The 27,103-nt window shown below is 43.7% G+C and overlaps 1 protein-coding gene across 7 annotated transcripts in view; it reads right to left on the bottom strand.

Annotated features, from left to right (window-relative positions):
- The window catches only part of SFSWAP (splicing factor SWAP), a 109,570-nt gene that overhangs the window by 5,935 nt on the left and 76,532 nt on the right, over positions 1 to 27,103 (bottom strand). For 3 of the 7 annotated variants that reach the window (XM_084819691.1, XM_084819695.1, XM_084819694.1), the window contains 5 exons: positions 21,355 to 21,626; positions 17,628 to 17,783; positions 15,993 to 16,118; positions 5,297 to 5,464; positions 1,379 to 1,451 (listed from right to left, as the gene is read on the bottom strand). In XM_084819691.1, coding sequence (XP_084675817.1) covers positions 1,379 to 1,451; positions 5,297 to 5,464; positions 15,993 to 16,118; positions 17,628 to 17,783; positions 21,355 to 21,626 — 795 coding nt within the window. Of the gene's footprint in view, positions 1 to 1,378; positions 1,452 to 5,296; positions 5,465 to 15,992; positions 16,119 to 17,627; positions 17,924 to 21,354; positions 21,627 to 27,103 lie in introns of all 7 variants that reach the window. The other 4 variants (XM_084819692.1, XM_084819696.1, XR_014785725.1 and 1 more) reach the window with 3 other exon arrangements.

The following is a 27,103-nucleotide window of genomic DNA, read 5'->3' as shown; positions in this document are numbered from 1 at the left end:
GTAACAACCTAAGTAGCCTTGCCCTCCAAGGCACTTACAATCTAGTCTGGTCACGGCAAAAGGGAAAAGGGCAACACATGGTAAGAGGCTGTGCCATGTACCACGACTCTGTGGCAGACGGGGACAAAGACTGAACTGGGGATGGGGTACTCAGCATGGACTATATGGGAAAGGGAATGTTGGGAGGACACTATACAGCTGGGACAGAGTTCCAGGCATAAAGGGTCAGAAATAACAATAAAGGGTGGGGAGCTATGCCAAAGAGAAGGTGGGTATGTAAGGAGTTGGGGGACCAAAGATTACAGGCAGGGACATATAAAGAAGTAGAAGCAAAGAGGTGGCATGGGGACAAGGCTGTAGAGAGCAGTAAAAAGGCAAAGATGAGAGGAGGTTGTGCTTAAGGCTGAAGGTGATGGAAAACCAGTGTCGATACCTGAAGAAGCCTGTTGTATCGTCTGCCTGAGACGACGACAATGATGATTATTATTAACATTTCTATACCGGCCAATAGCCAAAGCGCTCTGGGCAGTTTACAAAGATTAAAAACATTAAAAATACAATATACAGAGATTAAAAACCATCTGCATAAAAAAACACATCAACAGACAATATACACAAAAGAAACATATAACTAAAACAACTTCAAACAAACAATCTCAAAAGCAAGCAACCATAAGCATAAGACATTCCAGGATCGATTAAAACTTATCATATACTGCCGAATGCCTGGGAGAAGAGAAAGGTCATAACCTGGGGCCGAAAAGATAACAATGTTGGCACCAAGTGGGCCTTGTCGGGGAGATCATTCCATAATTTGGGGGCCACCACCGAAAAGGCCCTCTCCCTTGTCACCATCTTCCAAGCTTCCCTCGATGTAGGCAGCTGGAGGAGGGCCCTCAATGTTGAGCATAGTATATGGGTAGGTTCATGTCAGGAGAGGTGCTCCATCAGTTATTGTGGTCCTAAGCCATGTAAGGCTTTATAGATTAAAACCGGCACCTTGAATCGGGCTCGGAAACATACAGGCAGCCAGTGCAAGCGGGCCAGAGTCAGTCTTATATGTTCAGACCTTCTGGTCCCCATGAGATGTGGGATGTGAATGACTTTTCATTTATTCTTCCTATGACTGTGAAAAGCAAATCTGTTCTGGCAGTAAAGCTTCAGCATTGACACATGGACAGATAGGGTAACTCTCACAAACTAGACTTCATATCCGGAAGAATGCAGGTTACTGTACACCCATTTGCAGTGCCACTGTTAGAGAGCTATTTCAACATTGAAACTGCAGTTCAGACATGATGCAGTGCAATCGTGACAAACTGGACAGATAAGTTTGTAATCATTAAGCTTTGGAAGTAGGAACATCTTTAAATTGTACCTGAGTTATTTTGCTCTGTACTGATGATACAATTGCAGAAGAGATCTGGCCATCTTTTTCCAAAGAAACTCCCCTAAAAGGATTTTTTTTTTTTAAAAAAAGATACTGTCAGTCAGTAGATAATTATTGCACAGATAAATATATCCAGGTAATTCAACTAACATGAAAAAATACAACGTATGTAGAGTACTGGCTAAGAGAGCTAGCTGAGAGTTCAAATCTCACCTCTGCCATGAATTCACTAGGTAGCCTTAGACAATCGACTCTAAGCCTCAGCCATACCCCTCCCCTGCATGGTAATTCAGGAATAATAATACTTGTCTGCCTTCTATGCTTTTTGTAAGGGTTGAGACAATTTATATGAAGTACTTTGAGTATTTAGGTTATGCTCTATGCAATACTAAACAGAATTTACTATCAACAGGAGGAGGGATGGTTGAAATACATCTCGATAAATGGAAGTTCTTCAGAGCTGTGTGAACTCTTCCACCCTTACTGCATTCTCACCAGCGGTTTACAACTGGATGTTTCCTGACTCTTCTCAGGTGGTCATCTTTGACCAGCCATATGGTTTTATTTTATTTTATTTATTTATTTATTTATTATTAAATTTATTAATCACCCAGCCACTCTGGGCGATGTACAACATACAATAAAACAGTTTAAAACAATAAAATTGTACAATAAAAACATTTTCTAAAATACCCTAACCCACCCCAAATGCCTGCCTGAACAGCCACGTTTTTAATGCACGACGGAAGCTCATTAAAGAGGGAGCGTGACGGAGTTCCCTACGGAGGGAGTTCCACAGAGTGGGGGCCACCACAGAAAAGGCCCTCTCCCTCGTCCCCACCAGTCTAGCGGTCCTGGCTGATGGGACAGAGAGAAGGCCATCCGAGGCTGATCTTGTTAAGCGGCCTGTCTGGTGCTGCTGGAGGCACTCCTTAAGATAGGCTGGGCCGGAACCATATAGGGTTTTAAAGGTCAAAACCAACTCCTTGAATTTGGCCCGGAAAACAACTGGTAACCAGTGCAACTCCTTCAGCACTGGAGTGATGTGATCTCGCTGGCAGCTGCCTTTAATCAGGCAAGCCGCCGTGTTCTGTACCAGCTAAAGTTTCCGAACCGTCTTCAAGGGTAACCCCACATAGAGTGCATTACAGTAGTCTAAATGAGAGGAGACCAGGGCATGTACTACTGATGGGAGCAGATGGTCGGGAAGGAAGGGGCGCAGCTGCCGTATCAGATGGAGTTGATACAGCGCTGTCCGGCTCACAGCTGACACCTGAGCCTCCATGGACAGCTGGGAGTCCAAAATGACCCCCAGGCTGCAGACCTGGTCTTTCAAGGGCAGCCGTACCCCATTCAACACCAGGTCAACATCCCCTAGCCTCCTCTTGTCTCCCACCAAAAGTACCTCGGTCGTGTCAGGGTTCAGCTTCAGCTTATTCCTCCCCATCCAGCCACTCACCGTCTCCAGACATTTGGACAGGGATTCGACGGCCAACCTTGGTGAAGATTTGAATGAGAGGCAGAGCTGCGTGTCATCCGCATATTGATGACACTGCACCCCAAACCTCCTGATGATAGCCCCCAGTGGCTTCACATAGATGTTAAATAGCATCGGGGAGAGGATGGAACCCTGTGGCACCCCACAAGTGAGCGGCCACGGGTCTGAAACCTCCTCTCCCGGTGCTACCCTCTGGTACCTGCCGGAGAGGAAGGACCGGAACCACTGCAATACGGTGTCTCCAATGCCCAACCCCTCCAGGCGGTCCAGGAGGATACCGTGGTCAACGGTATCAAAAGCCGCTGAGAGGTCGAGGAGAACAAGGAAGGAGCATTCACCCCTATCCAGAGCCCTCCTCATATCATCTACCAAGGCAACCAAGGCCGTTTCTGTCCCGTGCCCAAGCCTGAAGCCCGACTGAAATGGGTCTAGATAATCAGTTTCTTCCAAGTGTGCCTTCAACTGCACCGCCACCACCTGCTCAATCACCTTGCCCCAAAATGGCAGATTTGAGACTGGGCGAAAGTTGTTCAGAACGTGAGGATCCAAGGAGGGCTTCTTTAAGAGCGGTCTTATCACTGCCTCCTTGAGGGCTGATGGCATCACTCCCTCTTCAAGGGAGGCGTTCACCACTGCCCTGATCCCCTCACCAGTCTCTCTCTGCAGCCCATAATGAGCCAAGATGGGCAAGGATCAAGTAAGCAGGTGGTTGGCCTTACAGATGAAAGCACCTTGTCCACTTCATCAGGAGGAAGAAGCTGGAACCGATCCCATAAAACCGGTTTGCCACAGGCCGCCTCTTGCTCACTAACTGTATCCACAGCGTGCAGAGTAACACTCCTAATCTGATCAATTTTATCTGCAAAGTGCCTTGTCAAGGCCTCACAGGAGGCCTTAGAATGCTCCAGTGGTTCCAGAGCCACAGGACCGACCAGGCTCCGGACCACTTGGAACAGCCTCCTGGGACAGCACTCTGCAGATGCGATGGAGGCAGCATCATATTCCTTTTTTGCTTCCTTCACCGCCACGTGATAGGCTGAAGATACAGCTCTAGCCTGTGTCTGATTGTCTTTGGAGCAAGACTTCCGCCACCGGCGCTCTAGCCGTCTCACCTCCTGTTTCAGAGCTTGTAACCGCGGATTGAACCATGGTGCAGTCCGAGCCCTGTTCAGGGGGAGAGGGCGTTTCGGAGCCACCTGATCTAATGCCCCAGTGATTGCGGCATTCCAGCCACCCACCAGGGTCTCGACCGAGTGGCCGTTGGCGTGCCCCAGAGAATCCCCAAGTGCGTTCAGGAATCCATTTGGATCCATAAGACGCCTGGGGCAGACCATTTTAATGGGTCCTCCACCCCTGCGGAGGGGTTGTGGAACCGAGAAGCCCAATGTCACCAGATAGTGATCTGACCATGACAAGGGAGTCGTGGATATACCCCCGACTTCCAGATCACTCCCCACTTCTCCAGAAACAAACACAAGGTCTGTGGTTTAAGTTACTACTGAAAGATCCAAACAGTATTGACTACCATCCTCCTTGTGGGATGCTTAATAGAGATTACAAGTTTCCTGGGGAGAAACAGCTCACAGGAGGGATTTCCAAGAATCCTCCTCCTCTGTACTCTCTTGCTAAATGCAAGAAAAAGAAAAAAAAAATCCACTATTGCAGAGAATACAGGAGAGCCACTACTTAGAGTGGTAACTTTAGTCTCCATTGGTGGTTGCATTAATAGTCCAGACGTTAAGTATTTCACTGTTGAAATTAATGCAAGGATCAACTACAGCTGTTTGGAAATGGTAGGGGTGGACATGTCCAGGAAATGAAAGAGCAAATGCAGATGAGCTTTTAAACACAGTGGGCACACAATCACTTGGCAAGTTGATCGTGCATTGCCAGATCCACGCATGGAGTGGGATCTAGTGGCAGAATGAACTACACTACTCCAGACCGCAGAAAACCCATATGTGAATGCTCATGGATAATCATGAAGAAGTCCTAGTTTTCCGCTTGTAGAAAGTTGGGGTTCTTTTTTAAAACAACAACATAGGAGCAAATTCAAATTTGTTCTGTCCTACCTGCATCCCACTTTTACCCTGCTGTCTCATCAGCTATAAATGTAGATCCACCTGTATTACCCTGCTAAGTGGTGAAGAGAAGCTTAGCACTGCCCTGGCCTCTTAGCTGGTCATCTGTATTGTCCCTGCTAAGTGGTTACATAAACAGACCTCTGTATTCACATCAAAGATCCAGAGCATTAAGTAAACTTAACATTTGTTTTGGCGGCGGGCCTATGAGCTCTGCTTGCATGCAACCCCATTCTTCCCTATTTTGGATAATCTGCACCACAGCTCCTGTCCCACATCTGAGCCAACAAGGAATTGCCTGTATCGAGGCTTTAAAGAACTCATTACCCAGAACGTTCTTGACTGGATCCCCTACTCTCCACAGGAGAGACACTGGTAGAATGAGTGGTGTTCTTATGTGCAGACTGTTTGCCTGGTGAGGCGGAGGGTGAATGCGACCTTGCTTTGGACTTGGTGTGTGAGTGAGATCTCCTTTTCTTCTTTTCATGAGGACTCCTGAAAGAAATAAACAAAATAAAAAAGGTGGGGTGGGAGAAAAGTTTTGCTTAATCTAAAGCTCTACAAACAGCTACAAAGAGAGCATAATCTCTCCCCCTCTTTTCAGCTCCCATGGAACAGTCGTCTCTTTCTGCATCTAATCCAAAGTTTTTAAGTAAGAAGAACCAATGTTCGAGTATCTCCCCACTGTCAAACCGACAATCCTCTACAAAATGCAAGACTTTGGACCCTGAAAAAAATATCCCCTTTTAAAAAGCTTTCCAATTCACCTTGTACATTTCTAATGAAACTGCAACGCTGATATGAACGGCCTGAACATATCTGTTGTTTTGCAGAAGGCAGAAGAAATCATGTCTCAGATAATGAAGTCTGTGGCAAGTAACTGCTGTATTTCATAGAATCATAGAATAGTAGGGCTGGAAGGGGCCTCTAAGACCACTGAGTCCAACTCCCTGCTCAATGCAGGAATCCAAGTCAAAGCATCCCTGACAAATGGCTGTCCAGCTTCATCTTGAATGCCTCCAGTGTGGGAGAGCCCACCACCTCCCTAGGTAGTTTATTCATCTCCCCAAAGACCCTCTCTCCCTTGCTGCCCCATACGTTCGGAACTGCCTCCCAGAACATCTGTGTGATGTCACCTTTCTTACTTCCTTCAAAACCCTCCTCAAAATCCATCTTTTCTGGGTAGCCCTTGGCACAAGCCCCTAGTTCCCATGCCCTACTGTGGTCTTGCCCAACCTGGGGCCCTCCAGATGTTTGGGACTACAACTCCTATCTGTCAGATGATGGGATCTGCAATCCCAACACATCTGGAGGGTGGCAGGTTGGGCAAGGCTGCCCCACTGAAACGTAGCCTGTGAAACCAAATCTAAGTACATGCAATTAAAAGAACCACACATTGCTACCCTGTCTACCCCAGCTTCTGCATCCTTCCCCTTTCCTCTGCTCTTGCCCCTCTGTTGAAGTTTAGACTTTTAAGCTCCTCAGGTCAGGGATCTGTCCTCTTGCACTCGGTAAAGCACCATGATGGTGCTATATATAAAATCTTTACTTAAAACAATAAAATGCCGCACCCTCTGGGTTGACAAACTTCCAGGGTGGCTTATGATCATCCATTTAGAAGCGATACATTAAAAACAACACCATTAACACAGCAGTGGGTAAATCGAATCAATCAGGTATCACCAATCCAACAACGGAAAGACCTGGGCGAAAAGAATGTCTGCAGCTAGAACTGCTCAAAACCAACACTCAAGGTGCAAGAGAGCTAACAGACCTGCACTAGACCCATAAGACAATTTTATACAGTGTTTATAAATAAACGACTTGATGGTACACAAACAATCCTACCAATTTATTTTATACAATAGTTATAAATAAAACACTTGATGGTACTCACACAATCATATCAATGTCGTAACAAACTTATCAGTTATATCAGTCCACAGATCTTATTAGTTCTGTTAGGTCTCTTGCACCTTGAGTGTTGGTTTCAAGCTGTTATTGGGGACTTTGTCTCTTGTGCTTTGCCCCTAGAACTGGACAGACATGAGTCCGTGTCAGCCTCCCTAGGGACATCATTTCACAGACAAGGCGTCACAATGGAAAGGGCTTTTTTCCAGTCACTTTGCATGCTGTCAGGGTGGACACTGAGCCCATAGAATCCCAGAGTAGTTCTGATTCTGAGGAAGAGGAGTCGCTCCTGGGAGAGGAGCGCGCTCCTCTTTCCCAGGGCCAACAGCTGACGGAGATTCCTCCCACCAGCATTCCTAGCTTAGATAGCAGTCCTGGGAGTGACAGAGCGCGGGAAGCAGACTTGATGGACGCAGAGAGCGGCGCCAAATGGAGGGTGCAGAAAAGAGGCGTAGTGCCGAGTTGGCGCGCAAACAACGGTTGCACCCAGAGCATCCAAGGGAAAAGGGGAGGGACTCTCCCTAGCCCTTAAGTTCAGGGTCTGCCAGTGATTCCCTCTCAAACGGGGACCAACTGTTCCAACTTAGGGCATAGGTACTCTGCTGCTCATATCTAGTTGCTAACAGTAGAGTTGTTAAGTTGTAAAAGAGGAATAAAGTTTTTAAAAGAATCCATTTGTCTGTGTCTGGACTTGGCTACTGGATTAGACTGAGAGAGGCCTCCAAGGAGCCCTTGACACATGCAGACCCTAAAGGTGTGACCTTGCCTAACCTCCCGCTAAGGGATGGGCCATTCTGGGGGTCCCTCTCCCAACATGGCCAACCCCAAAATGGCTTGCAGCTTCATCACACCACTGCAAATGTATGGAGTGTAAAATAACCTTGTAAAAGCCAGCACATATGAACCTGTGACTCACTATTCTCCACACAAAGCTCCAATATGAAACCCAATTTTGCATGAGAACCCCCCCCCCCCTAAAAAACACTCATTCAAAATGTCTCAGCTGCAGCGGTCGGCATGAGGTTGTTTTGAATCGGTAATGTGGCCGGTAGACATAACTGAAAATTGCTATCATAAGAGGAAGCAGTTTTATGGAAACATAAAACCCCTTTCTATTGTAGATTTTAACAAAGGGACAATACAAAATATTCAGCAATCCATCACAGGCTTGAGACACCCACCAGCCTTTTCATATGTAGCTTGAGAATTCCTCACTCCACAGAATGCCCTATTCAAGGGTGGGGGGGAGACTCCCACGTCATATACTCCTGGTTGTCTTTGCCCCACTTGCATGATCAGCTGTGGGATGGACTTTGTAGAGGTACTGGTGCCCTGTTCCCTGATTCCTGACCGGCTTGTCTCCATATTGGGATGGGGCCAAAGACCTGGTCATTGGATTGCAGGAAGCTGCCTGTCAGAGCCCAGGTTCAGTACTGCAGTGGGTCTTGTACGTTATAGCCAAGATTTGATCAGAAGTAGTCTGGAAGGGCTTGGGTCTATTCAGCCTCTGGAATGTCAGAATCTGTGTGACCATATCTCTGTCAGCGTTCTCAGAGCAGAGCCAGGGGGAGTTACCCTTCACCTGGCCTCCCTGCCTGCCAAGGCCAGACCAGCAGGTGGATAGGGAGTTGGGTGACTCCCCCTGGCTCTGCTCTGAGAACACTGATAGAGATAAGCTTACACAGATTCTGAAATTCTAGAGGCTAAATAGGCCCAAACCCTTTCAGGCTACTTCTAATTAAATCCTGGCTATAACCTACAAGGCCGACCCCGTACATGACACTCTGCATCTAAGGCCCTCCTCCAGGAGTCTCCTCGGGCGGCAACAAGGGAGAGGGCCTTCTCGGTAGTGGCCCCCCATTTATGGAATAACCTCCCTGCTGAGGCCTGCCTGGAGCCAACAATGTCATCTTTTTGGTGGCAGGTTAAAACTGCCTTCTTCTTTCAGGCATTTGGCAGCATATAAGGAGTGTCTTTGATTTTCTCTGGCTGATTGATTTAAATTGTTTTAGATATATGTGGTTGTTGTGTGTGCAATTTGTTCTATGTCATTACATGAATTGTTTTATTCTTTATATAATGTCTTTTAATGGTTGTTTAATTTTTGTGAACTGCCCAGACAGCTTCGCTATGGGGCAGTATAGAAATATAATGAATGAAATGAATGAATGAAGGCCCGCTACAGTACTGAAGCCGGGCCCTGGCACTGCCTTATACTGATATTGGTCTATCTAGCCCAGTATTGTCGGCACTGACTGGCAGTAGCTTTCCAGGTTTTCAGGCACGATCTGGACATGCCAGGGATTGAACCTGGGACCTTCTACAGGCAAAGCCTGCTCTACCACTGAGCTATGGCTCCTCCTGTACACAGGGGCGGACCTGCATGTGTTTGCTGAGGAGGAAGAAGAGAGACTGTCTCTCTCTAAGGGCAGTCTTCCCCAGCCTGATACCATCTGGATGTTTTGGACTTCAACCCCAGCCAGCCCCAGCCAGTAAGGCCAATGGTCAGGATTGCTGGGAGTTGTAGTCCAAAACATCTGGAGGGCACCAGTCTGGGGAAGGCTACTCTAGGGAAGAAGTGGGAGGTGCCTTCTAGTTCAACCTCCAGCAGTTATTTTTCCTCCTGCCTCCTAGTGGATGGAGATGACAGCGCCCCAGTGTTCTGGATAGCAACATGTAGGGAAAACCACTAGACAGCCCGCCTAATTTGTAGGTGCCCTTGAAACCTCACACTACAGCTGGCGATTGGCACAGCTAAGGGCTCGGGAATGTATGGGAAGGAGCAGGGATCCATGGCAGAGCATGTGCTTTGCATGCAGAAAGTCCCTGGTATACACTGTCCAGCTAAAAGGGCCAGGTCACAGGTGAGGTGAAAGACCGCTGCCTGAGATCCTGCAGAGCTGCTGTGAGTCAGCATAGACCATACTGGGCTAGATGGACTCTAATCTGACCAAGTACAAGGCACCTTCCTACATGGGCCTAGATCAGGGGATGGCAACTAGTGCCCCTCCAGTTGTTTTGACCTATCACTTCCATCAGCCCTAGCTAGCATACCCAAAGGTGAGGAATGATGTGAGTTGCAGGCCAAAACATCTGGAGGGTTATGAGTTGCCCACCTACTGTCATTATGTCAGCGGCCTGAGGACCAGAGCACCCTTCACTTGCACGTGCTACATCTAATCTGAGCTGACGAGTGCCAACATCATGCTCAACATAGTGCTACTGCTGAGTGCTATACCTGAAGCACTACAGATTGATACCCAGTTAACAAGACCAAGTTGTTTAAAAAATCCTGCCCTGCCAGTTTTTTTTACACAGCCAGCCAGATGTGTATAGCTGCCACCCATGCAGGATTAAAAGCATGTTGTCTTTAGAAATGGCATGCATTTTGATAAGGGGAAAAGGCTTACGCTTGCACGTGCCCAGCAGCAACAGAATCCTTCGTTGGTTTTCCAACACCTACAACGTCCCCAGGGACTGAAACCAATAGATGAGTCCCATGGCCTTTTATAGGAACCTGAACAATCTGACAAACGCGCTGGCCAGCAACGAAGTTCCTTTAATTAAGATTACCAGAATCAACCTTCTAGTCATAACTCAACACATTCATGCCTCCCTTGTCTGTTTATTGCTCTTTGCTTTTAAGGACGATGACAAACCCAAGCATTAACCTCAGCTGCAGCAGCCAAGGTGTCTTGCTCTACACACTTTTACAAGCTACACACCTGTGTGAGTGGCTGATTGCCTTTATGGGCCCGCAAAAATACAAAGAGCTGTTTTCTAAATATATCAGCGGCGGACATAGAGCCTGTTCTCTGTGGAATTGTCCCCCTATTAAAATCCCAAGCAATGGACTGTTTTAAAAGGCATTTGCTAACCAAAGGGATCACCTTCAATCAGAGAAGTCATACCTATCAGTGGAATGAGCATGTCGCCATCACCCTGGCCCCACTAAATGGACGTTTCTTCCTTACCCCCTCCTTGCAGGAATGAGTAGCTTCTAAGACATGAGCTAGATAAGCAAAAGTGAATAGTGAAGCCTTGATGTTTTTAAATTGAAGAGCAGCCATGGGAAGCTGTGTTTAGCTCTTTTCCTGTTGCCCAGTTTCCCAGTCAAATTCGTCCCCTAGCTGTGTCTTCACCTGTGCCCCAATTATCCACATATGAATTCGCCCTTGAGTTTTGGTGTCAAAGTAAAATCTAGCACCTGAATGAACACTTATTCGATGCATAAGAAGTTGCTAAGTTTTTAAGGTGTCACTGAACTCCTTGTTCTGGAAAAAAAGAAGAAGTAATTCTCTTTAAAGTTTTTATTGCAATAGTAGACATGGAATCTAAAGTAGGCCATTTCCTGGACCAACGCTTTCCACATTTTGGGTTGTGAAAAGGTTGTATGTCTGAGATTTTAAAAAATAAAAATGATTTATCACCTGTAAAAAAGGAAAATTAATCTTAAACATGTGAAGTGACAAAATACTGTCAGACGTAAAGAAATTAACAACAGTGTAAAAATAAAAAATGTATGTTCGTATGTTCATTAACCAAGATAAAGCATCAAAGCAAGGCGAGATGGCTACTGGAAATTAATGCTTGGCTATCAAGCCCAGCTCCCCTTGGATGAGCAGCAGGAAGTATATGCAACCCATGTGGGGGTGGGGGTGAGGTAATCTGAGGATGATCTAGAGACGTTTTATGATTGAGTTTACAATCTTGATCAAACTTTTATCTCTTTTCCCATAAATAAAATATAACACTTTACCTAACAAATCTTGATTATGGTAAGTCAGCTTTCCCCAATGTAGTGTCCCCCCAGATGTTTTGGAATACAACTCCCATCATTCCTGACCATGCTGGTTGGGGGAGTGATGAGTTATACTCCCCAAACATCTGGAGGGCACCATGTTGGGGAAGGCTGTAAAATAAGCAATAGTGGATTGGTGCATGACTTAGGCTGCAATCCTAAACCCAGTTACCTGGGAATAAGTCCCAATTAACACAATGAGGCTTACTTGTTAGTAAACATGCATAAGACTGCACTGCTAGATTCTGTATTTACTGAATAGGATAATGTTGTCAAAACAAGTTTTTCTGGGAACTGTTAACTGTGTGGCATCAAAGACCTATAAAGGTTTCAGAATAGTTATAGCTATGCAGGGACCACAAAAGGAGAAACCAATCCAAGGAGATAAAATTGGCTTTTTAAAAACAGCTTGTACATAATAGTTTCAAAGCTTATTTAGCCGCCATCATTTGGTCCTATAAAAACAACCGCTTTGAAAGATAAAGACACAGGATTATCCTCTTAAAAGGTTATATTTTCTACACCGTTTTTGTATTTGAGGGTATGGGCCAAGGATGAGAAATAGACAGCAAAGAATCGAAACAGGCCTACTTAAAGAAGAAAAAGATAAAGGCTGATTCCTGTGCCTAATGAACAATGTATCAGAAACAGCTTTCAAGGACTGTGCGACTGCATACTGAGAGAGAACACCACATAGACATCAAACATGAACAGTGTGTCAGGAGTACAGGCAAGACTTATGCAGATAAGTAGCCCATAATGGAGAGAAACGGTTGAGAGAAGCAAAGATTAATTTCGTTTCTATGGTGAATTCAATTCTGGCTTACTATGGATGCTTGCTGACATCAAACCAAAACGTTTCTCAGAGATTACAGTGAAAAATCCCTTACTCTTTGTCCTCTCTTCTTGCCTGATTTTTTAAAATTTGCATTCTCTGACAGAGAAGCCAGTCTTGGGCTTGCGTGCATCCTCACACTTCCTCCTCTATGGATAGAAAAAAAATGTAACTCATCACAGTAATGGGTTGGGTTCTCTACTGGACTAAAAGAGTAGAAAATCGTGGGATTTCTGGGAGATATGGAATACAGGTATTGTCTCAGCTCACGCATTACCGAAGCCTCACTTCCCCCTCTCATACAGAGCACAAAAACGCAATGGAAAGCCAGTATAAGCAGAGCGCACTCAAATGCTAATGCTATTTTAGTGTCATGTGCTCAGAATGCATAAACTCAGCTGACTGACACAAAATGGCAGCAAAAATCTCAAGCTTGCATTCAAGCCACATGCAAAACACACATTCCCTCTCTTCCAGCTTGCATCCAACCCACAGGCAAATTATTTCTTCGCTGAAGGCCATCCAGAGAGGAAGGACTACTGGCTACCCTCAAATACCGAGACACCCGCCTGAAAACCTGATAATCCGACAGAGACCATGTACTGAGGTGTGCAGCTTCTTCCATTTAAGGCTACTAAGGACCCTCAGGTATGTTTCCCGGTGATAATGTGTGTGCTCACATTCGGGATTTATTGTTTGCCCATTAATCATTATTTCTCTCGACTGTCAGCTTTGTGGCAGACAGATACACAAAAGAAAAACATGGAAGCATGTACAACAGGCAAGATGAAAGTGTAAAATAATTTTTTTTAAAATGCTCTGCGATCACAGAAACATGAAGTAGTCAGAATACAGGGTAGTTAGCAAAACTATGAAAGAAAAAGAGACTGTTAAGCTGTTGAGTTGTCAGCAGCAGATGTCTCCAATGGAAATAAAAATTAACAGTATGGAAAGTGGCAGTAAGTGACTTTGAGAAAACTTTGCCTCTCAGATTTCCCACCCCTCCGTCCTGCCCTTCTTTCCCCATAGATCCAGTTCACAAGCTCCCTGACCAGAGAAGCTTGTAAGTCCATGATCAGTATGAAAAACAGCACTAAGATTCTGAATGAACAGCGTTAGTAACGCTCTTTCTTCTGTTAAATTCTGTAGAGCCTCTCGTCACTGCTGCTGAGCAATTGTTGGATGTTGTGCTTCTAATTCCATGGAATGTTTAATTCCTGCTGTACAGAGATTACGAAAGAAATGTTGGTCCTTGTCAAGTGGAACTACTACCAAGCTAAGAGGATGGGTTTGAAGAGAAAAGGCTCTATTTTCTGTTTAAGTGACAGTCACAATCACCTAAGACCACACGCTTGTTTTGGAGGGAGATTTAAAAGCAGTCTGGTGTTTCGCGCAGTGGGTTACAGCGGGAACAGTGAACAAAAATCCCCAGACACCCACAGTCAATTTGTTTCACACACTGAAATACCTCTACGGCTTTGTGGTGAACAAGCAGCTTAGCATCCAAGAAACAGCAGGGAAAACATTTCTTAACTGAGAAGAGAGTTTGTGCTTCAACGTTTGCTTTCCAATAAAAGATTCACATCAGCAGTTTTCAAACTGAGTTCTGAAGATTGAGGGGAAGTTCCTCAGAAGAATATCAGGGGCTTCTTGCTGAGAGAAGACAAATTATGGGGGACAAGCTTTCCCTAAGAGACAGCTTGACCAATGGCCATTATTACCAATCTTCTTCTGCAACGCACAGATGCAGGGCATTCTGATGTGTGGAATGTCGGCAAAATGTACCGGTTCACTAGCTGGTTCTCAGTGTTAACTGACTGCACAACCTAGGACATGTCTTAGATCACACAGTGAGTTCCTCAGCAGACAAAATCAAGCAGGAAAAAAGAGTTCCAAGGGCAGGAACCAGATGTTCAGTTTAAAAAACCATTCCTGTTGTGTGGCATAAATTCCCTTACTGTTAGAGATGGAAGTTCTGTTGGGGCAGGGATTAAGATCTCCAACACAATTGTCATCATCCTTACCCAATAATTCCTACAAGGGATCCATTAGGGAAAGCCACCATAGTTAAGTTGTCTTAAAACCAGTTTAAGTTTGCAAGGAAGATGGAGCCTAAGAGAGACTGGGTGCCTGGCTGTAGTCAATGTTGCATTTGTTCCGAGAGCAAGCACAGTGGAAGGCAGGAAGTATACAGGAAATTTATACAGTGTATTTTAGAGGCCCTGGGATTGGGTGGAGTGACCCAGGCACGATGCCTCACAATCCGAGAACAATGTGAGCTATAAAAATACTGTAAGTTACTCCAAACACCTAATGCTGTGCATATAACATCACCCACTTGAACTCCTGTGTTAATTTAGAATTATTCTCCCCCTCCCTCATTTCATATTTGCCATCATTAACAGACTGGGATCCACATCCAGCAGCATGCGTTGAAAGGATGGTAATAACAACAACATCACATCATTTTACCTGTCTTAGAATATTGATCCCATTACAGAAGCCTGAGTAAAGTTACGGAGAAATTAAATAAGCGATGATGAGTAATTTTGTGAACACACTTCTGGAAGCCTTCAGGGAAAAGCGAAGTAGAAAAGCTATGCTTTTGTACACTTTAATTTCAGTGGGGTTTGTGAAGGAGAAGGTCCCAAATGATTTGTCTCGAGTCTTTTAAAAAAGGAACATTATGATGTCTGAGACGGAGGATCTGGATGGCCACAAGTTACCCATCCCTGCAATACAGGCAACATTCCTGCCATGGCAATTACCTATCCCCTCTAGCCCAGAGAGCTCATGAGATGAACTACAAGACCACCTTCAGTAAACATAGATAGGACAGCTACTTTTGCACCATATTTCTGCTGAGGGCATTAGGAACAGAGGAAGCTGACTTTTACATGCAGTGCATGTGTTTTAGCCCTTCCTTTTCATTCCACGCAGAGATATACACAGTGTGACAAGCACAGCCCATCTCATAAAGCTAGCGATAATCACGAATGCATTCTAGCACAAGGGTAGGTAAAGCGGTATTTTCTTATCTTGCATTCATTCAAGGACAAAATTACTAATGGTTCTGCTCAACTCTAAAACTCATGACCTAGCACCACCACAGCTCTATGCAGATATTCGATCAAACATGCAAAGAGAGAGAGAGAGAGAGAGAGAGAGCGAGCGCACACATATATGGAACTGGAATTCAGTATTACTCAATAAAGTGAAGGTCCTATATTTTCTAAGATGAACTTTACATATCTAGCCTAAAATTCCTGTGGTGGTCCATCTGCTTCATTGTTTGTTTGTTTTTAAATTTGCATGTTAGTTATTTTAAATAATCTTGTAAGCCAACTTGGAAATTTCTACATAAAAGGACATAGGTAGGAATGTTTTAAATAAAGTAAACAACGCCAACCAAGCCAGGGAAACCTCAAAGGCGGCCCCCAGTAATACACAACCATTTTGTAAACACAACTTCATACCTGGAACGTGTGCGCCTCCTGCTCATTCCTGGGCTGTTGCTAACACGGTATGCTGTTGGGACGCTCCTCTCTTCTCTACGCCTTTCAGGTGTGTGTGCCCTTCTTCTTGGTGATCTTGAGCGAGACCTGAACAGGAGATGGGAGAAAAGCTCTTAATCTTGAGAGGGAAGGAACTGGCCTTGGCTTCATTACCAGATTTCAATGGATACTTGTTGTCTTCAAGCCTCATTCAAAAATGTGAGTCCATTACACCACACATACTTAAAAGAAAAAATTAACAAGCAAGGCGCATCGTTCACTGGAGGTATTGTCAGCTTCCTGAGAGATTCCTCGACCATATACACACAAATGTTTTGTGTTCCGATTCTTTTGATTCCAAAGCAGCACACATTTTAAGATCATTTCATATATTTTTTAAAAGATAAAGCACGAGCACAAACCACCCAGAGAGCTTCGGCTATTGGGCGGTATAGAAATGAAATAAATAAATATGCTGCCAATTCGGCACAAATTGGGCATCGAAGTTACTATTCTTCCAAATTGGCCATTCTATTTTATAACATAAGCAGCACAATAGAAAACTGCTGTACGATGATGGAGGGTGGTGGCCAGGTGAGCCGGAGTATACAAGGAGAGAAGAGAAATAATCTGAGTTGAACCATTTGTTTGGAAACTTAAGACTCCCACAGGGAACTGACAACACTAAAAATCTGCTTATGATGCTGCAGGAAGTGTTGACTTTAGCCCAGCCTTTCAACCTGCTAACAGTGACCAACAGCCCAAGAGTTAGGAATGCATACACTAATAATATACATTTACCCTCCAGCACAGAGTACACACAGTTGGGGGGGAGGGGAGGGAATGCCTCCCTTTACTAGACTCGTTCATACAACTACCTTGGTTTCTTTCAGGAATAGTATGGCCTATTCATTTTGGTTGTACTTTCAAGTTTACCTTTCTTGTATTAGTTGATGACAGATGCTTAACTTACTGGAAATCAAACCTAGTCCTTCCCCCTTCCCCACCTGTCAACCCCAGAATGCTTTTTGCTAGAGGCCATTTCTCACATTTCCTTAAAAAGAAAAAAGAAAAGACACATCTGGAGTTGTGACAACATCTAAAAATCTGCGAAACATTAATATCAAAGCTAGGATTAATAGTTTCAGAGAGGAGTGTTCAAACTTTAGAGCCATGCCAAAGTTTTCCCTCATCTCCTCTGCTGCGTCTAAATTAGGGATATGCACTGTAGCTTTGATAATTACATTATCTTGAACCTTTAAGCACAGGCGCAACTCCAAAGTATGCTCCAGCAGTGACAAAATATACCCCCCTCCCCCCAAGAGACAACCTTTTGAGCTAAGTGATTTTTCTGTCGATACCTTTGCGTATACTCGCTCATGCCTGGCCTGAGCTATGAAAAAAGTGAGCTATGCTGAAATGAAAGACAGGTGGTGGGGAAATTTCCACCCACACACACACAAAAACCCGTTATGTGCTAAATTGCCCAGTGACTGCAGCTTCCCTCGGAAATCAGATCTTTCCCAGATCTAATACAGAAAGATGAAGATGATAATAACAGAAACAATACTGTGAATAAATAAAAGAGATTAAAGAAGTTGGAGGTCAGTCAGACACCTTGACGTTTTACCAGGATTTCCCTCTAAAGAGCTCCGGCAGTCATATCTTTGCGCTGTTGAGGCTGCCAGACAATTCCCGTACGCTGCTGCTGCTCCCACTGATGGGCTGCTCAGCCACGGCGCCACGCTCAATGTCCCTGTGGATTCTGGGAGTCTGTGATATGGAGGCACACACTTCATATTCAGAATTTTTAAAATGGGCTACTTTGGGAAGTTACGTAGGGCCCCTGAAAGGCCTCAAGACCCTTAACCACAGCTAAATATTAAACGAAGCGTGCTTAGAACTGTTTCGGCCTACAAGAGTCCAGACAATAAGGAAAAGAAAAAGCATTAGCTTAAAGTATTTATGAGTACTGTGTATATATATATTTTCAAAAAGCAGCTTCGACTATTTTTGTTTCTTTAAAATACTATTGTCTTAAATTGGGAAGGGACCATTGCTATTAGCTTTGAAGTAATAAAAGGCCTACTTTTTAACATGATAAAGCCTGCGGATTATCATCTGAGACCACATGTGATATTCATAAGGCCTTGAACTCTATTAAACCACATTAATACCCATCATGATGCTAAATGGGTTCCGTTTAAAGTTCCATTATGTTGAAAGGTTTTGCACATTGTCTTACATTGTAAGGAGAGGCATCTATGTGAAAAACTGTTGCCTCCAAGGGAAATGAATGGATTTTGAAGTGACGTGGGACGCCCATTTTTGACAACCCAACAAGGGAAAACCATTTTGAGGCCTAGCCTAGTTTGACTCTTTGAAATTGAGACAATCAGCATGTTAAGTTTACCTATGCCTATCAACTAATCTTAAAACCTAAATCCTTTAATGAAGCCTTTCTCAGCTAATTACTATACACAGTTCGTTAGCTGGGTAAACAGAGTAGGTGGCTTTGCAAATAATCTATTACTGAAGTACATAAGGAAAGTGATTAATGTGAAATGAAATTTTTGGCTCAACTGAAATGCAAACTTAAAGCCTTACAATCCATGCCCCCATTTATTTGGAACAGTCAAATATTCCACATATCACCTACTCTGGAGGAGACCTTATTGTAAATGGGACTTTCAGAATAGGTGGCTTGAGGATTTCAGCTTTAAAATCTAAATGCATAACCATTAAATCACCCACTGTGTAATCACTTTTTGAACCTCTTCTCTCCTCCTCTCTAATATGCAACACCACCCCCACCCCACCAATTTATTTTGCAGAAAACAAAGAGAATTCACACCCTCCCTATTAATATGGTCCTTATTTGTATTTACTGGTACTCAACTGTGAAATTTGAAACTTCTCAACTAGAACACCACACATTAATCCCTCCCATCACTGACTTTTCATGGCTACTAAATCATTGCACTGTTAATTACCTCTTTATGTCAATGTTTGTCATGAGGCTTTGAGGCCTACTGGGGAATACAGGATTCGAGGGCTGAACTTGGATAAAAAAGGGCTCCCAAATTTATATTTTCCTCCTGTATGTACCTAATACAGCTCCTCCATTGGGGCATGAGCCAATAGGGAAGGGCTAGGACTAGTGTAGGAAGTTGATAAAAGATATGGAACTGTATTAAGTGGCAATGAATTTTCTACTCACAGAGCTACAATAATCAGAATGTGATTAATGGAATCTGTTTCTTTAAGGCACAGGAATGGCTATTCCTTTGGCATAGGAAATTGTTTCTTTAAGATATTAACATACAGAAACATATGTAGTCTGCTCTGTGTCATAGGCTGGGTCATATGTATCCTGTAATTCAGATATGTTCGGGTACTGGGCAGTATACAAATGAAATACATAAGTAAGTAAGTAAAAATATGTGGCCCAGAACCAATTTTACTATGCAGTGAAAATCTCTATGGGAAAATATTATAATGATAATCCCAAATCCCCACCATCTCAACTTGGAAGGGTGTATGTATGTGCTGCATGATATAAGCTGGGCCTGATTTGCAGCGTGGTACTTTAGAAATTTGGTTTTAGAGATTGGGGTCAAGAGCCCTTTTAGGGTCAGGCTTTTCTAATTTCACAGTTAGCAGCTCCACATGGGATTAGAGTAGAATGCATTGAATTAGTCCAAAGACCATATCAAGAGATCACACACAGGTTCTAGGTGACTTATCCCCTGTCCTGTGCAAGTTCTTTGTGACTACCAGCCATTCTTCTGTCTGCTCTCTTTGCTTCCAGCCTATTAGTATACTCTGGTCATATTGTCATACTTCTGTCTACAAACGGGAGGCCCAGATCCTTTAAAAAGGACAGTGAAGATGGTTGGAAGTCCAGTTAGGACTGTCAGATTTCCAAGGTGAAGCCATATTTGGTCCGAGGGACTATATACTGCCAAAAGCCCTCTAAACCTGTCACCACTCCAGAATCTGTTTAGATATGGAGAGGTACATAAATGCTGTAAATAAATAAAATAAACCTATATATCGGCCTTCCCCAACCTGGTGCCCTCCAGATATTTGGGACTACAACTCCAAGCACTCTTGGCCAAAACTGTTGGCCATGCTGGCTGGGGCTGGTGGGAGCTGAAGTCCCACACATTTGGAGGATACCCATTAGGGAAGGGTGATGTACCTGCTAATATAGGAACATAGGAAGCTGCCATATTGGATTATTTGTCCATTTAGCCCAGAGCTGTCCACTGACTAGCAGTGGCTCTCCAGCAGAGGTTTTTCCGCATCATCTGCTACCAAATCCTTTTACTTGGAGATGTCAGGTATCAAACCTGAGACCTTCTGTATGTTTTGTATCACGAAGCTGTATCACTGAGCCGTGATCCTTTCCTAACATATACAAATAAACTGAATGTTTCATTTCTTTCTACCCCACACTTCTTCCATGATGAAGCTCAAGGTGGTGCACATGAAGGTTCCCAGGTAGTCTCCCAACCAGGTACCAACCAGATCCTTAACTAATCCTTTGCTTCCACTAGTTTGCTGCATCATGTGCCTTCTGGCTATTCTTAGTGGGTAATTCAGGGACCACATAGTGGTGAAGCTATGCCAGTATTAACAGGAACACACAAAGCTTTGCTGTCCTTGTGTTATGCAAACAATGCCACTTGTTCCAAAGAGCCTCTCATTCCCTCACAGCGTTTATTTTTGAGAACAAGACAGCCTCTGCTTTTGAAAGTCTGGTCTGGTAACTCAATGCGGAGAAAAGGAGAAGCAGCCTGCTCCTAGAAGGGCTCTGGATATCACTTTGTGCAAGATGTGCACTGTTCCATTTATTCCAGCAGTGCTCTAAATTAATCTGCTAGCTTTCAAACACAGTCTACTCCAACCTCTATTAATCTTCTGGAGGTAAGCCAGTCCTAATGGTTGTTTAAACAAATCAAGGTAAAGTTTTCATTTCAGTTCTTCTTTCATTCTTCCTCCTCTCCTCCCACCTCAATATTCTTAACCAAAGGCTAACCATCATAAATCCCTTATAAAAACAAAACCAAGTTGAGTTGTACTGCTGGAAAATAGAAGCAACAATTGCCATTGAGCTATGGCTATACTATGCCCATTTTTTAAAAAGTCTTAAGTGCTTGGCAGAACTTCACATTATTTCAGTGATCTTTACCACAACCCTGTAAAATAAGGTGTGTATAATCTCTGTATTACTGCTTGGCCAGGGGCGCAAAACAGCCCCAGAAGGAAAGAGCCTCTGAAGAGAAGGACAATGAGCAGAGAAGAGCATATAATGAAAGTATCCCTTTACCAAGCTCACCTGGAATGACGGACAGTTCTATAGGCAGTGGGAAGCGAATGTTTGGCTTTTGAATGTGATCGAGACCTGGACTTAGACGATGAGTGATACTTGGAAGGAGGTGACCGAGATCTTGACCTGGATCTTTTCTTGTGCTTCTTTTTCTTCTTTTCCTTCTCCTCCTCTCTGGGAAGATCTCTGCTTTTGCTTGAAGGCCTTTCAGGCATCTTGGCTTCCGATGTTGGCAATGTCCTGATGCCCGTCAACAGAGCACACGGCATGTTACTGACCGTCTGAAAGGAAGTCAGCCAGGTGTTAGCGCTGGGTTCACATGTACACAGAGTGTTAAAATTACTCCTGGGGAAGTCTGGGTTAAAAGCCCATCACCCCCCTCTGGAGTCACTTGATGGCCTTTAGTAAACTATCAGTCTCCGTCTCCCATCTGTAAAAAGGGAACATTAATGATTTATTTGTCTGTGGCTGTTTTGAGAATGGATGTGGACAATACATTGTGCATATTTACAAAATCCATTAGCTGAGGAAATCAGACCATGAAATCAGTCCATCATGAAAGATGCTGTAGTCCCATGTTCAATGAGTCAACCTCAAGTCAGCCTTAAACAATTTGATCCATCACATTGCTATGACCGGTACAGAAGGGAGCTTTGCCACTAGCAACGTACCCTATTACATTTAGCTTCCCATTTCTAACCCCAAACATCAAAAAGTATCCAGATGGAGAGTGCTTAAGCATCAACTGGAAGCTGGAACTCATAAGTGGACCATACTCTGACCTAAGTCAGGCCTTACTGGTGACATGTTTGCATCCCTTGTTAGAAAATGTGCCTTGCCGATATTTCTGTTAATAAAAACTTTGTTTATTAGAAGCATCAGTCAACAAGGCTCCCAACTGCTAATTAATGTATCACAAACCCTTTACAACAGGGTACAAAAATCATTCCCTGAGATCTCCCCACCCTTCTCACATTCACCTGTGCATGCTGGCCCAGCTTGATGTAATGGCTGCAAGAAACAAAGTATAAGATGCCCAGGGGGACCAGAAAACAGAAGCTAACTTACATAAGGAACCTGGGGAGTAATGTCAGTTCCAGCGCTTTTGAATATCTAGCTTCCATACAAGCATGGCAGACAGAACGATGGAGACACTGCACTGCCCCGCTATTATGCAGTAGAGTAGTCTTCAACTCTTTCAGAGCTGAGGCCTGCCCTTAACCCCATCCGACAACATGGGGCCCACTTTTAACTTTTTACTTGATATGTCCATCTTTTTCCTTGTTTGTAAGAGCTGACTAGAAGGAAAGGACTTTAAGGGAGCAATCCTGTAGCTGCTAGGCAGTGGCTAGATGACCATAGGATATGCTGTTTTCTAGGAACCGACCTTGGAGCCCGTGCTCCGAGGTCGGTTTCCGGAAAACCGACCTTCCCCCACTTCTGCACTGCCTCGGAGGCAGTGCGGAACAGCCCCATCCTCCATGCTTGCAAGAGGTGCGTGGAAGGGCTGGAAAGGTGTGTGGCTGGGAGCGTTCCGGGGCGGGAAGATCGTAGCTGCCTGCACGACACATCCAGTGTGTCATACAGCAGCCTCCTTCTTCGCGCCGTGCTCCTGTGGCTAGACAGTTGCAATCAGCTGTCTAGCAGAAAAAGCAGGGCAGAAGACGTGCGGAGGGAATGATCCCCTCCCTGCTTCTCCTGCCCTGCTTTGGATAGGTGGTTGCCTCCGAGTTCAAAGGTAGCCGCCTGTCTAGATAGGATTGCACCTTTTGAGTTCTACAAAAGAAGGGATTGTAGTAGCTTGACAGGCAGAAATGAGAAGTAGTATCTGCTGAATTTCCCTCTTCATGACTAAAGCAACTTGTTCTCTTTTGTGTTTGGATACTTCTCCTTTCCCTCTTTTTCTAACAAGGGGCTCAAATGCAACACCATTTATCTGTAGAAGCTGTCTAACGCTTAGGAAGCTTGGACAATCTTGCTCAGAGCAAGAGCTGACCCAATAAAAAGGAATCATCTCTATTTTACATGCTGGTTTTGATGAGACACTTTCTCCCATCCAGCAAGACACCAGATGACTTTCTAATTTTCACAATCACGGCAAAAATATTCAGCAGCAATTCCCAAGTCACATAAAGGGTTTCATCTTCAGAAGCCCATGCCAATCTTTTCCCCGACTTCAAAATTAGGTTTTCAGACACTGCTCACATTCAGACGGCGTATAAGCATAAAACTGAACTTGGGGAGTTTAAAATTTAGTACATTTTTGAACATTTGTTTAGCTAGGAAAAAGTTAAACAATAATTTTGACAGAAAAATTAATATCATTAAGAGTTGGACTCACTTCATGACTGGAAAACAATACACAGTTTATATATCTGTTGGGAAAGTAGAGTGCTTACGAAGCTGCCTTATTCTGAGTCAGACTGTTGGTCCAACTAGCTCAGTATTTTCTACACTGACTGACAGCGGTTCTCCAGGATTTCAGACTAGGGTCTTTCCCAGGCCTACTCGGAAATGCCAGGCGTTGGACTTTGGATCTTTTGCATGCAAAGCTTGTGCCCTACCACTGAGTCACAGCCCTTCCCCTCTATCTCCACATACAGAGAGTTAATGTTCAGTGAAACCAATAAGGTTACACATATTACTACTTCAGACCACGACAGCTACAAAAATCACAAAAATGAAAGAATTTGTGTATAAATATTAAATTAGATTCAAGAACCCTAACAGGAATTTAACCAAGGGACTTAAAAATGGTAGTCCGACCATAACCGTCTTGAAACTAATAACTAATCTAAAAGGTATTTCATACATTATGAATGAATGACTCACAAAATCACTCACAAAATGACTCACAATCACTCACAAAATCACTCACAAAATGACTCACAAAATCACAAAAATGAAAGAATTTGTGTATAAATATTAAATTCGATTCAAGAACCCTAACAGGAATTTAACCAAGGGACTTAAAAATGGTAGTCCGACCATAACCGTCTTGAAACTAATAACTAATCGAAAAGGTATTTCATACATTATGAATGAATGACTGATCACACATTTCACACATGTTGCACCAAAACCTAGTTCCCCACAGAGTGTAAACTCAAGAGTCGCAGCCAGTAAGATTTCCCTGCCAGGAGTATCTGTATGATAACATGAATTTGTTGTATTCACTTTATATTTTTAGTTGTATACTTAAAACAAAAAGTTGCCTAGTTCCCCTGAGCTGTTGTGAATTAGACATAGCATAATGTACCAAGAAATTTGCAGTTTGCCATTTCGTGTCTTGGTGCATTCAAGCTCCACGGCTCTGTCCTGCTCATTTGAAACACTCCGTTTGTCCCTCGCTGCTATTTAAAGGTAATGGAGAAATCCTGTGCACCCTGCTATGAGCTCTGCTCTGCCAGCCTTATTTTTGTACTATTTTATATGGGAAGGTTTAGAATAACTTAAGAAAGCCAATCAGAAATGGTTTTCTAGTTTTATTCCCTCCCAGTTTGACTGTGATTAAGTCAAGGCAATTCATGACGTGAACTGGAAGTCAATTTCACATATGATGACACACCTCTGAGTGTTAACTGACAATGGCTTTTTCCAGCCGTATTTACTAAAAATCCACAGTAGTAAATTGCTTTAGGGTCTTTTGATTTCAAGGGCCATAAAGACTTTACAGCATTAATATGTGAATTAAATGCAAGTAGACCCCTGTCTCATGATGTCTGGTTTACAGGAAGCTCCTAGCAAACAGAAAAAGTAAAAATTGCACACAAGTGCTAAGAGCAGAACACTACAATTGAGAAGACTTGAAAAGAACATATGGTGTTGACAAACAAAATAGAGAATTAAGACAGCAGTTTCATAACAGAATAATTACACAGGATGCAACTATTTTCAGTAGACTGTTACATTCTTGTACAATTTTTCTTTTGCATTTATATCTAATACCTGTAACCCAGGGCATGGTTTGAAGGTGCATGATAATCTATCTTACACACAACAGCATTATTGATATTACCTTAAACATCAGGATTCCCTTCCCCTTGCTCAAAATACTCTGACTACAATTTCATTACAGATCTTCCAAACAAAATAGACACATTTTCCAGGGGTCAATTGTGAACTGTTGGTTGCTCATGCAGCCCACACATTTATTGTGGAAGAGAATGTTGTATTTGCTAGCAGAGAAGTCCAATTTATGCTGCTGGAGTGGTAAGAATATCCAAGGAAGCTTAATGCATATCTTGCAAGAAAAGGGCAGTATATCAGTTGGGGAGATCAATAATGCTTAAGACAGAGGGAAGAGGAAGATGTGGCAGCTGTATGCCACCCCTTTCCTGCACACCTGTATCAAAACAGGCATTGCTGGAAATCTTGGAAACGGATGGACATCAGGTGATCTGCTATGGTAAGCTACTCTTGTACAAGATGTATTTCATTTCATTTATTTAGAACATGTTACCTCACCTCTCCAGTGAGCAAACCAGACCCGGGGGGACAGGGGACGGGATGACATGGGGGACAAAAACTACAAAAAATGCCCATCATACAGAATGGCCTTTCCTATTCAGATAGTCCCCAGATGTGTTGAGCTGTAATGGCTATGCTGGCTGGGAAATCCGGTCAACTCCAGTCCAACGTAACTGGAGGGCACCAGGTTGGGGAAGGCTGATGTACAGTGTGTTATTTCCATTAAACCAGAAACGGGGCATAATTCATGATTTTTAATGGGTTTTAAAGCACAGGAAAACAGATACAAAGAGCAAGAAATAAAGGGCTTCTGGAACAAGGAAAACTGTTTCTTGGTTTTGATAAGAGTGTAAGAGAATATCGGGGACTAGCTTTAATATTCAGAGAATTCATGAATGCGGAATTCTCTCCAAAGTCAACTGGGAAAAGAGGCTGGGAAGCTGCTTGTCAATGTCTTAGAAGGCAAGCTTTATGTTCAATAGACATGCAAACATTTCTGCAACATTTGAAAAACTGCTAACTCCCTTTGGATGTGAAAATTCCTAGGGCTGTCAACAGTGGAACTTCAGAGCAGATATGTAATTTCAGTTACTCTAGCTGTGCCCTAGAATTACTTCAGGACTATGCTGAAATTCCTCCCATTGCTGTGCCTTCAAGCTCTGCACAACCTCTAAAGTACAGGATCAATAAGAAATTGTGTTCCATAAAACTGTAAGAGTGGATGGTAACTGCTGGATGTATTGAACACTTCTAAATTTAGCTGCCTTTTAAGAGGTTATTTTAGTACATCGCTATATTAACAAAAAGTTCAAAGTGCGCCTTGCAGAGAAGGGTTAAAAATCACAAATGTGCGCACACACACAAAAAGACATCACTGTCTTATGAGCATTTAATGGATGCTCCATGTGCTTTTGCCAATGTTTATCTAGCGACTTGAATTGCTGCCATTAATATTATCCTTACAGCAAAGAGCCACTGTCAAGATCTTTTACTATTATTTTAAAACCAACAAGTGCTTTTGAATACCCAAGATGGCCTGGTCTGGATTTATGTATCTCGGCTTATTAAGCAGAGATACATGAGCCTTCCGCCAGTGCACCGCATCCTCAGGCAGCCTCTTCCCTCCTTGGCACATCATGAGTTAACACTTCCTGGGTTAATTAGCCATAGAATTATAGAATAGTAGGGTTGGGAGGGGCCTATAAGACCACTGAGTCCAATCCCTTGCTCAGTGCAGGAATCCAAGTCAAAGCATCTGACAGGTGGCTGTCCAGCCTCATCTTGAATG

The sequence above is a fragment of the Heloderma suspectum genome, chromosome 13 (assembly GCF_057233095.1).
Source record: "Heloderma suspectum isolate Gila_16-S chromosome 13, 16-S_ref, whole genome shotgun sequence".
Classification (NCBI taxonomy): domain Eukaryota; kingdom Metazoa; phylum Chordata; class Lepidosauria; order Squamata; family Helodermatidae; genus Heloderma; species Heloderma suspectum.
This window is presented reverse-complemented; position numbering and strand designations above follow the sequence as displayed.